We start from the raw sequence: 12,500 nt of genomic DNA, 5'->3' as shown, positions 1-12,500 counted from the left end.
AGCTAATGATTGAAGTCGATTTACGATGTGGTTTTTTTTCCTCTGAAGTTAAAATGATTTGCACTCTCTTTGTATTTTTCAGAGCGGGAAAAAGACAGTGAAGGCAGTGTTGTGGGTGTCAGCTGATGGACTCCGGGTGGTTGATGACAAAACGAAGGTAAGAAAACATCTCTGTTTAGCAACAAAGAAACTGGTCCGCTGTTAATAATCTCATATTCAGTGTGCCAATTACATTTGAATGTTGATTTTCCCAGATGATATCACCTTACTATAGTCCGTGTTTGGCCCTTTTCATTTTCTTGGTGTCTTATGTCCTGATCCCCATCATTAAATCCACCTAATCCCTGAATTATCACAGCGACTTCCGGTGCGTTGTGTTGCTGAAGCAGAAGCAGCATTTTCCCTGATCACCAACGGCAAGTGTGAAATTTAAGATGTGGGAACATGAACCTGTTACATGATGTGATCATTCACAGTGTGAACACAACACTGAACGTCTCAATTTCACACCACGTTTGATGAGGAAGTCAAGATACAATAGAACTCATTTACTCTTTAATTCTCTGCATGCAGGTTATATATGTATATATATATGTATATATATATATATACATATATATATGTACATACACATATGTATATACATATATGTGTATATATATATATATATACATATATTAAATATAATAATAATGTATATATCATTTATTTAAAAAACAAATCAAATCTGAAATTACTCTCAAATTCCACATGTTTACATATACTGTACATATGTAGATTAGTTTGTGTTTTACAGTAAAATCCAAATCTCAATAGAACAAACAGCCACAGAATTTCATTAGTTTTGTTTGCTTAATTGTTTTAACTCTGAGTTTGTTTGGACAATTTGAAAATAGCTCAGAACTCAGGATTAGTGACATACATAAACACGGACATATTTATATTATCTACAATAACAATAAGAGGAAATGTGAATATACAGACGACTGTGTCATATATTTGTCTATGGTAAGACAAATGAAATGAGATGAACACGTGGAACAGCAATTCCCCAACAACTGCACTCAAGCCGTCTTTGAAACATTAGTTGTAGCATTTTGTTTAACATTTCTGAAAATTGAAGAATATGAAGACAGTTGAGTGGAATAAGAGTCTCTCGTCACAAGCTCAGACTAAAGTCTAAAGGTTTTTGTGACGATTATGAGTGAGATGAATTATTGATGTACAATATATCCTAACTGTGTTGACAGTTTGTTGACAGTCAATACTTAGACTATATAAACGTAAACCTTTGAATGATCACAAACCATTTCCACCTGATTCACAATATAAAGTTTTTAAAGCCACGTCTGTAATAAACCTACTTAATACCTAATGTTCTGCTGGACAGAGAATTTACTACAGAGACATGTCTTTTTCCATTTCTTCTGGCTGAATTGCTGAATTGTGGATTATAATGTAGAGATATATATTAAAAAGCTCCCTCATGTGGCTCAGAGATGTACTGCAAATATAAAACTCAAATGAAAAGCAATCAAAAATGTGTTTTGTGCCACGACTCATCAGCAGCTTCCGATCCATCACCCTAAGAACTGCTTTATGTTTTAATAAATATTGAACAGAAATGAATATGTATTTAATAATAAACAGAAATGACTCATTTTCATCATGTTTAAACAACCACTGTCTATAAAACAAATCATTTATTTATATGAAAACACCATCCACACAGAACACTCTTTTATGTGTGCGTCTACGTGTTTTGGGGGCGGAGCTTTGAATGGAGGTGGGCGTGGATGTATCTGCCTCGGCTGTTTGTTTGGGCCGTGGTCACAGCAGGTGGGATCAGCTCGACTCGCTTCCAATGATTTCAAAAAATGATGATGTTTATTTTACCATTCAAAAATGAACAGAACTGTCTTCTATAGGGAGGACGTGATACTGGGAAAGTCTTAGCATAGACAATATTATACGCTATATGCTAAAGAAACTATTCTTAATTTAGCTTTCATTTCAACATTTTAAATTAAGTTAAACAGAAAACAGCCTCTGGTGAACGGCTGCGACAGTGTCTGTTGTAGACTTTTGTTCTTCAAACAACTTCATTCATTTGTGGAAATCAGCAAATATCAGAGTCACATGTTCAAGAGTGTGAGAGACCTCCCACAGAGGGAGAGGAGGAGGAGAAGAAGAAGAGTAGAATAAATAACAAAATAATCTATATTTGTATTTCCAGTTTGTTTTTACAGTGCATCTCACTAAATGATGAGCAGCTCTGCTCAGATTATTTCAACTGTGTTTGGAATTCATTTCATATGAAATATTTGTTTTTTAAGTAAATATGTTTATGTTTTACTTAATATAAACCAGAGCAGTCATATTATGTTTTTCTACAAACAGGAACTTATCGTGTACACACACACACACCAGCAGAATGAATGGACTGTTGTTAGTCCTTCACCTCACATCCCTCCTTCTTTTCTTCCTTGCTCCCACTTCCTCTGTCCTTGTTCTCCACCATCTTTGTTTTGTTGACGGTGGAGGAGAAGAAGGGAGTGAATGGATGAATGTGTCTCTTCTTTTGTCACAAAATCTGAGCAGCTTCAGGTGCAACAATTAAACTCACACCAGTAACAATGACAATGATTCATTTCATTTATTTAAACACTGTTACAACATTCTCCAAATGTAACAGATATGTTGGTGTCTGTTCTATTATGAGTGTAAACCTTCTTTTATATATAAATGAGGCCGCTGGGCTCATCCAGACTAACAGTGATGTGTGTATGTGTCAGATGGGATTTGAATGTACAGTACATGTGGAAACCGGTGATTCATTCTAACCTCTCAGCCTCTTCTGCGTCTTTGTTTCTCTTAGGATCTCATAGTGGACCAGACCATCGAGAAGGTTTCATTCTGTGCCCCTGACCGTAACTACGACAAGGCCTTCTCCTACATCTGCAGAGATGGGACCACCAGACGCTGGATGTGCCACTGTTTCATGGCTATCAAAGACACGGTGTGTGTGTGTGTGATAATAATATTATATCATATAATAACAAACTATTTATATAAAAATAATATAATAATAAACGATTCTCTGTTTGTAGAAACACATAATACATTATACATATTGTTCTGGTTTATATTTCCTCATGTTTATGTGTTTATATAATGTGGACATAAATATATTTATTTAAAATATTTGTATATATATATATATATACATGTAAACACAGAGTGCACCATACACATGGTTTGAAAATGATTAAATCTCTGCTTGTGACTGTAACAGGGGGAGCGACTGAGTCATGCAGTGGGTTGTGCCTTCGCCGCCTGTCTGGAGAGGAAGCAGCGCAGGGAGAAGGAATGCGGCGTCACTGCATCCTTCGACGCCAGCCGCACCTCGTTTGTTCGCGAGGGTTCCTTCCGTGGAAACTCCTCCTCCTGCAGCCAGCAGGGCAGCAGCAGTGAGCGGGATGACAAACTGCAGGACAAGAAGAGAGGTTAGAGAGTGTTTATGTGCACACGTAACAAAACACCCACTTCAGTAATTAACAGATGACTTTGTCACTTGGTCCTCCTGTAGACCAGCCCGTCTCTGGCGTCCCAGCTCTCCCACCTGGCACTGCCTCCCCACCAGAGGGTGCGGCGTCCCCCATGGACCGCCCAGAACCAGGTGGACCCCATGCCATCCCCCGCCGCCACGCGCCGATTGAGCAGCTGGTGCGTCAGGGCTCATTCCGGGGATTCCCAGCTCTGAGCCAGAAGAACTCCCCTTTCAAGAGGCAACTGTCACTGCGCCTCAACGACCTGCCTTCGACTCTGCAACGCAAGACTGACTTCCAGGCCACGAGCCCTGGTGAGTCGACTTTTAATCTGCTGTTTACTGAGGTCAGAGCGGGTCGTCTTTTAACTGGAAGGTCATGGGTTTGATCCACGAGTAAACACTTCTTCATGCTGTGTCCTTTACTTGAGTGAGAAGGAAATGAAATAACTTCTTTTTCTGTTTCTGTTTCTTTTCTCTCCCATGCCATTGCTCTCTTTAACCATTTCTCTAACTCCATTGTTCCTTTACTCTTTCCTCACCTCCTCGTCCACACTGTGTATCTTTTTGTTGCTAATTCCAGAGATGGAGATGGGATTACCAGGAGAGGCAGACCACAGTATTAATGCCCTGTGCAGCCAGATTAACATGTCTTTCACTAAACCATCAGACAAGCTCTTCTCCAACACGCCTCTGTCTACAAATGGCCCTCCAATCTGCACTGTGCCCCCGATCCTGCCCCCGCCACCTGTACCCATGCAAGGTGAGCGTCCACTCAATTCTAATATTGAACTACTCTGGAAGGTGTGGCAATTCTTTCACTGTGTCAATCTTTTTAAAATCTCTCTCTCCAGCTACTTCCTCCTGGGTGCAACCAGAGCCTCCTCTCCACTCTCCACCTGCACTTCCTGTGGCAATCCACCTGCAGAGCGGACACAAGCGCACACCGTCTGAGGCAGAGAGATGGCTGGAGGAGGTTTCCAAGGCTGTCAAGGCTCAACAGACCCCTCCACCAGGTCCGACCATCCTGGCCATTCCCGGACCACCCACAGTTTCCACTCAGGCAGCTTTATTAGCTGCACCGGTGACGACTGTCTCCGCGTCCAAACCCCTCATCTCAGGCCCCTCTGCCATGTCGAGTCATGTCCCATTGCCCCTTCCACCCATGCCGCTATCATCCGTTCCTCTAATACCAGGACCTCCAGTGTCAGGGCCTCCCATGTCTTTACCTTCCATGTCCATCCCCACAATGTCTGCGCCAATCATGTCTGGGGCCCCTATGATCCAGCCCTCTGTTCCTGGGCCCCCAGGATCCCTTCCGAGTTGCATGCAGCCCTTCCCCTTGGGTTATGATGCTACTCCAGCCTCTCTAGGAATGTTTTCCAGTCAGCCAGTTCAGCCAGCGTTTGCATCCATGCAGAGCTACATGCCAGGCTTGGCCAGCAGTATGACTTTCCCCAATGCCAGTGTGCCTGTAGTGGGCATCACACCCTCACAAATGGTGGCCAATGTCTTCTGCACTGCCACAGGGTCATCAGGTGGAGGCGGAGCCATAGGCTCTGCCGGAGGAGGAGGAGGAGGACCTAAAGTGGGGGCGATCGGAATAGTCGGCCAGCCGCACCATTCTTACACAGGAGCTCCTGCTGCAGTTGGGCCCACTGGAGCGTTTTCAACACCGCCATTCTCTTCCACTCCACCATCATTAACAACCTTCAATGGCCTCCCTCTGCATAGCAGCGCCATCCACAACGGAAGCCCCAGCTGTGGCAGGAATGTTGGCAGCACCAGCAGCTGGCCACCAGAGGGCAGTCAGCTGGCAGCTCCAGTGGCCAGTGAGTCTCAAGATGATGATCGCTTTGAGGCCAAGTGGGCAGCGCTGGAGACCAAACCCGGGCCTCAGCAACCAGGAAATAAAGGACCGGCTGCAGCAGCCAACCCGTTTTCCAACAATCTACAAAAGACGTTTGAGATTGAGCTTTAAGACGGACTCGGCCCCTCGAAGCTGTAGTGCACGACCTGGGCTCAAAGCCTGAGAAAGCCACTGATTCTCTGCTAAGAAAAGGATGCATTTCCCTTCTGTTTCCGAGCATCTGAGCTGTGGCAACTTGATCGGATCTCCTGTAGAAGTGAGTACTGTAATGATATGAATTGCTTTCTTTACACTCTATGAGATTGGAAGAAAGTCGGCAGGTTGCTCGGCTGCCATCAGAGCGTCTGACCTCTGGTTCTTTAGGCTCGATAGACTCCGCCTGCTGCTTTCACCGCACCACGCTTCACTTTTTCTGCTTCCACTCCCAGAATGTACTGTCTTTGAGAACATTGGAGGTGAAGGAGGCAACGTTCTGGGGTTTCTTTCCTTAAAGGGGACTCCACTCAGATGCATTCCAGTCTTACAGGATGTTTTTGGCAGTCTTGTTTCTGGTGGAGAGTTACTGAACACTGCTAAACCACAAGATACGAAGAGACTAATGATCAGACTGCTGCTGGTCTTAGTCGAGCACAGTGGATGTTTTAATATATGAAAGTCCTAGCCAATGATGACCTTTGACCTGACCCTACTAACCCAAAAAGGACATACTTAACAATAGTAGAGATTAATAGCCAAAATTATTTTATTAATTATATTTTATTTTTTATAAGTTATACATATATATGTACAGTATATATGTGTGTGTATATATGTACATATATACACACACACACATATATGTATATATGTGTGTGTGTATATATGTATATATATACACATGTATACACACATATACATACATATATGTATATATATATACACATATATGTGTATATATATATATATAGATATATATGTGTATATATACACATATATATACATATATGTGTATATATATACACATATATGTATATATACTGTATATAGATATATATGTGTATATATACACACACGTACTTATTTTAAAGAGCATTTTGTTGTTTTTTATTCCCCATATTTATTTTTGTTGATTTAAAGACAAGGGAAAACTACTGTTGACAGGTGACAGGTGTGATGGGAAGTATTGTTGCTTGTGCGTCAGTAAACCCAGGGACACACTGACTGTGACACTGACTGCTGCTGCAGACTGGCAGGAAACAGGGAAACATTAGCACTCACGCACACCATGTTGTGCGCCAGCATGAGAGGGAATGACTTTCTTGCCAACAGGCAGCAGTAGTTTGTATTCTTTGTTGTCAAAGGGAAATCTGAGGATTTATTTGGAAGCAGTGACATGTATGAACTGCATCCCACATGCTGCTGCTGCTGCTGCTGCTGTGAGGTGTTTGCTTGTCTCCTGATTCAATCACAGTGATCGCTCTTATTGACAGATGATCATGCCAATTTAAAGTGACACAATGTAGGATTACAACCTTCAAATAATGTCTTTAAGATTATTTTGCTGGTTCATCCACTTACAACAGAGATAAATGTCGCCTCTGTCAGAGCCGGAGCACACGTGCGTTACATGCATTAGTATTATGGAACGTCTGGGGTGGGACTTTTCACTGAGGGAACGTCATGGCAGCGAGGAGAGTGATAGAATAAGAGACTTCACAAGCAATACCATATACCAGCTGTGGGGGGAACCCAAGAGCACATCTTACAATGTGTCACTTGAACATGAGTCGTGGGCTTTACCGGATCCAGACACGACTGACAGCACCGACATAATGAGGAACCATGAGTGTGTACTGCAGCATGTTTCTTTGTCATTCAGTGTCAGTCTGGCCTCATATCGGCTCTGTCGCTCTTTTCTTTTGCTAAAGCCCAACTGTCAGGGCACTCAGGCATGAACGACCACACACACACACACACACACTCTGGACAGTACAGCACAATGGTTCTTTAGGCTCCATCAGCTCAAGGAACCCAAACAACTCAGTGGAAACATGCACTACATTTGAACAAAGATGATTTATTGTGTTGAAGCGCAGGGTAATAGTCTCATCACGTACAGTATGACTGTGTGAGCTCCAGTGTACGACTGCACTCATAAAGGATGCTGCAGAAGTGGAATAAGTTGAGGAACGTCAAACGACAGATTGAAAAAAGAGGTGTGAAGTGGACATGATGCAGGATAATAAATGACATTTGATAGATAGTTATAAACAGAAAGAATATTAAACAGTTGAGGACGAGACTGAGAGACGGAGTAAGAGCTTTATCTTTGACAAAGAGGAAGTCTGAAGGAGGGAAAATGAGATAATATGTGAAAAACAGTGAGACAGTTATGTAAAGACAATCCGAACAAAGACGCATTCATCACGCAGCTCACAAACAGAGCACTGTCTGCCGTCTTTACATCTGTTTTTGCTTCAAGGATAAGCCACTCTGAGTCATCGTTCCTTAACTGTTCAAACATCACAAACACAATTTTAATTCAAAAAAACAAATCTTCCTGTGTTGTCATGTCTGCCGTTCATCACTGAAGTCCAGCTCTGTTCAAGAAGACACATTAGAACACAACCTGTAATCTGGCCATAGACCCTGTCATCCATGGATGTAGACGACCTCTGATGATCTAACATCCCCTCGGTTATTGTGCTCTCTGAGAGGACGTACATTTTCTTTACCACCACATTGATTTATACCATCTCAGGTCTCTGAATTTCATTTCTTTCCTCCCTTTCAAATAAATCCAACTTGCTCTCTTTCCATGGAACATGATGGTTTCCTTTGTGAAATCAATGCTTTTATGTCCATGAAAATGTATGTTTCAGCCTTTGACTCTTCTTTGCACGCCCTCTAAATGATATACAGGTTAATTATGTTCTGCATTGAAGCAAACTAAATGACCTCACAAACTTGATTGTAAAACCAAGTGATGGTAACAAAGTGAACCAGTTTATTTTTAATCTTTATTTCCAGAAGTTTTGTATTTAAACATACATATTTGTATTGTAATTACACTGTACAAAAGATCAATAAAGTAATATAATATTACACCATGTTTTGTGACTTTGACTACAGTAGTGAATTGTTGAGTGGAATCCACTTGTTATTGAAATACACACATCTGGTTTTATTCGTGATTGGGTGAAACACACACCTGTATCCTCTCCTTCCGTCCGTCAAAAAGGACGTTTTTAAGTCTAAATTTAAATTCATCCTGATAAGAAGGAGTTACAGTAATCTAATCTAGACGTAACAAAAGCATGAACTAGTTTTTCAGCGTCCTTTAACGACAGAAGGCTGTTCTGGAAATGACTTTTATGTGTGAATCAAATGTCAAAAGTAACTCCAAGGTTCCTCACAGTGGAACTGGAAGCCAGGGTGATGTCATCTAAAGTGACAATGTGATTGGAAAGTTTTTCTCTGAGGTGTTTAGGGCCGAGTATAAAAGTTTTAAAAGTAGAAAGTTACAGGTCATCCAGGACTTAATGTCTCTGAGACATTCCTGGAGTTGAACAACCTGATTTATTTCATCCGGCCTCATCGATAGATATAGCTGTGTGTCATCTGCATAACAATGAACGTGTATGTTATGCTTCCTAATAATGTTCCCTAAAGGAAGCATATATAAGGTAAAAAGTATAGGCCCAAGCACTGAGCCTTGTCGAACTCCACAATTAACTTGTTGTTTGTAGTGAGGCTTTATCATTAACGTGAACAAACTGGAATCTATCAGATAAGTATGATTTAAACCAGCAGAGGGCAGCACCTGTGATACCAAGAGTCTGCTTCAATCTCTGCAGTAGAATATCATGATCAATGGTGTCAAATGCAGGAGATCTAACAGGACAAGTAAAGAAACTAGACCATTATCTGAGTTACTAACTAACTTACTAGTGCTGTTTCTATGCTAGTAGCCGGAGTCAATGTGAACACGACTGCATTGAAAACATTATATAACCTATAAAGGAATGTTTGTTTGAATTAAAAATCAAATATTGACATGAAATGGCTAATTTTATTCACAAATATACAGTAAAAACTGTATTGTGATGACAGAACAGCCTCAAAAACACATACACTATGAAACATACGTAGTTATAAATGAATGAACGTCAGTTCCAAACAATGTCCAGAGTATAATTAATAAGTAAGAACACATCTTAATGTCACATTAGCTAAAGTTTAGCTTTCTCCACTGTAACAGCAGTCTGGTGACTTCAGAATAAAGAAAAAAAACAACTTTTCTGCTAATGTTTCTACTCCACTGCGACTTTTCACACTATTTCCCAGACTCATTTGAGAGTCTTTAGGCCGTCGACTGTTCAAGAATCAAAAGTGGGCGGAACGTACTCACCTCTCAGCACGCAGCAAAATGATTAGAAGATGCAATAGAATTTCAGTGAGGCGTTCAAGGACAGTCCGCAGAACTTATTCTCTTTTAGTGAATGCATCCTGGCGTTTGGAATCACATACTTTCAGCAGTGTATGTGGATTAAAATGTTCCTCTTCTTTATTAATCTGTTCAAGTGAACCATTCATCTAGTGGTGAGACAGCAGTTCATGTCTGTGTATTTGCTTACAGTAAAAAAAGAAGCTGAAAGAACATATCCCACTGCAGCTTCTACCAACTATAAAACAACAACAGTGTTACACAGCATGTGTTACACCTGGTGTTACACCTTCAGCAAAAACATAAGTAAGTAATAACAATGATAATAATAATAATAATCATCATTATTATTATTATTCAGTATTCTCTGTGCTCTGTGCTTTAAGACAAAGTACAAAAATCAGGTGAGAATTAAAACAATAGATTGTTTTAATGAATTAAAACAATACAATAGGTGGAGAAGAGCCATACCCGACAGGATCCGCCCACTGTCAATCAATCACCTCCATTAAAGAAGCACAAGCTGGTGGAGCCGTCCAAGAACCTCCAGGAGAACTTCTGCCCTCGTCACGATGAAATGATGGACTCTGTTCTCTCTGCTCTGTGGACGGACATAAAGACCACGACACGATCTCAGCTGCAGCAGAGAGGACGCACAAGCAGAGAGAGCTGGATCTGAGTCGAGAAGAAGTCCAGCAGAGACTCCAGGACAGAGACCGAGAAGACTCTCACTCTCTCTGCTGATAAAGCCGTGAAGGACACAGACGAGAGCCTCGCTGAGATGATGCGTCTCCTGCAGAAGAGAAGCTCTGAGTGAAGCAGCAGATCAGATCCAAGCTGGAAACTGAGATGAGACGAGTCACAGACGCCGAGAAGAAGCTTCAGCAGGAGATCACTGAGCTGAAGAAGACAGAAGCTGAACTGAAGCAGCTCTCACTCACACACGACCACAACCAGTTTCTCCTCAACTACCGCTCACTGTCGGCACTCAGTCCGTCCACACACTCGTCCACCGTCCACGTCCGTCCTCTGAGACACTTTGAGGACATGACAGCGGCTGTGGCAAAGGTCAGAGGTCAACTGTCTTCCAAATGTCTTTGTTGTCCTGGAAGGCGGAGTCCACATGGTAGAGAAGAGACGGCTGACGTTATGTTTTCTGATGTCTGGATTACGTTATTATGTTTCTGTGATGATACTGTTAATGGTTGACTGTGTATTTTCTCCCTGGGTTAAGGGTTTTTCATTCATGGGTAAGTGTAAATGATTTATCTTTAAGTGTAAATGATTCATGGTTAACTGACAATAACATTTTCAGTTTTTAACAACTTTTTTGAAAGATTTCTTGAACATATTTACACTTTTTGTTCAACTCTGAACATAATGACACAAGTTTTATCTCCACAGTCGTCAGCAGCACGACTGAGTCACAGGACTTCACAGAAACAGTCGCTCGGTAATCCTTGATGATGTTGTTACATCTTACACCGGCTGCTGTGATGTTTTTGATCTTATTCTTTTCAGATTCTTTTCTATATTACTTTGATGATTGATTTGATTTACTTAAGAATAGAATAGCAAGTATATTCATTATGATATCTTACTTTGATAAAAGTGATCCATTTGATATGTTACTTTGACAAGTATAATCACCTTGAACAGTTTGATTAATTTTATGGTTTGATGGTTTGATGATGTTGAAGAATGCATTAAGATTCTCGGTTGTTTGGATTGATTATTGATTTTTTTAATTTAATGGTGTTTAGTAACTGTGTGTGGTTTGTTGTTTAAGTCAAAATCAAATATGTAGTGGGTGATGTAGCTCCTTGTTGTAACCACTGGAGGGCAGTGAGCACTATCTTTGTTAAATGTTGTGTGATGAATAAAGATTTCATAGATGGAACAGCTTTTGCAGTATTGTGTTCAAAGAGAACAAACCAAGCAGGACTTTTATTCATTTGTGGATCTATTGACATAATTATTACCCAAATATGAGTGTTATTTCGAACAATTACATCAGTAATGAGCTTCTGTCAAATACAAGTTATAACTTTGTTAACACTGGAGAAAAAAACAGGGTCAGAAATACAAAGGAATCGTGCTGAGTCTGTTTTTGACTTGACTTCAATTTAGCTCACTTACGATAAAGATTATGGAGTAAAGATAATTAAACAATCATCACTTTGTGATTTATTAACGATAATTCCCGATGTCATCAACTTAGGTTGATGTGAATGCAACAGATTTATCCACACACACAAGGAAACACAATCTTCTTTGTTCTTAAGATGTTTTCTAAAAACACGCACACACATGGAGCCCCAAAGAACAGCAACAGAAAGAAACGTGAACATGAACCAAAACAAGTCAAAAAGACAAACTACCACCAAAGACAGCATGCGTACCACTGGTGGTACATGTACCACAGTTTGAGAACCATGGAGCAACTATATAAAAAAATACATACTAACCTATGACTTTTTTGTTAAAATTTGGACGACATACTAAACTATGACTTTTTGGCTGATTTTGGACGACATACTATATTATGACTTTTTGTCAAAGTTTGGACGACATACTAACGTATGAATTTTTGTCAATTTTTGGACGACATACCAAGCTATGACTTTTTGTCAAAATTTGGACGACATACTAAACTA

At 40.6% G+C, this 12,500-nt stretch overlaps 1 protein-coding gene across 8 annotated transcripts in view; it reads left to right on the top strand.

The window, feature by feature from the left end:
• numbl (NUMB like endocytic adaptor protein) overlaps positions 1–6,201 on the top strand; it is a 36,601-nt gene extending 30,400 nt beyond the window's left edge. For 5 of the 8 annotated variants that reach the window (XM_044032261.1, XM_044032260.1, XM_044032256.1 and 2 more), the window contains exons 4-9: positions 83–157; positions 2,879–3,025; positions 3,296–3,506; positions 3,590–3,862; positions 4,131–4,310; positions 4,402–6,201. In XM_044032261.1, the coding sequence (XP_043888196.1) occupies positions 83–157; positions 2,879–3,025; positions 3,296–3,506; positions 3,590–3,862; positions 4,131–4,310; positions 4,402–5,528 (2,013 nt within the window). In that variant the 3' untranslated portion in view covers positions 5,529–6,201. The remainder of the gene's footprint in view (positions 1–82; positions 158–2,878; positions 3,026–3,295; positions 3,507–3,589; positions 3,863–4,130; positions 4,311–4,401) is intronic. The other 3 variants (XM_044032257.1, XM_044032254.1, XM_044032258.1) reach the window with 2 other exon arrangements.
• Positions 6,202–12,500: the final 6,299 nt, after the last annotated feature.

This window comes from Solea senegalensis, linkage group LG8 (genome assembly GCF_019176455.1).
Source record: "Solea senegalensis isolate Sse05_10M linkage group LG8, IFAPA_SoseM_1, whole genome shotgun sequence".
In the NCBI taxonomy this organism is placed as follows: Eukaryota; Metazoa; Chordata; class Actinopteri; order Pleuronectiformes; family Soleidae; genus Solea; species Solea senegalensis.
This window is presented reverse-complemented; position numbering and strand designations above follow the sequence as displayed.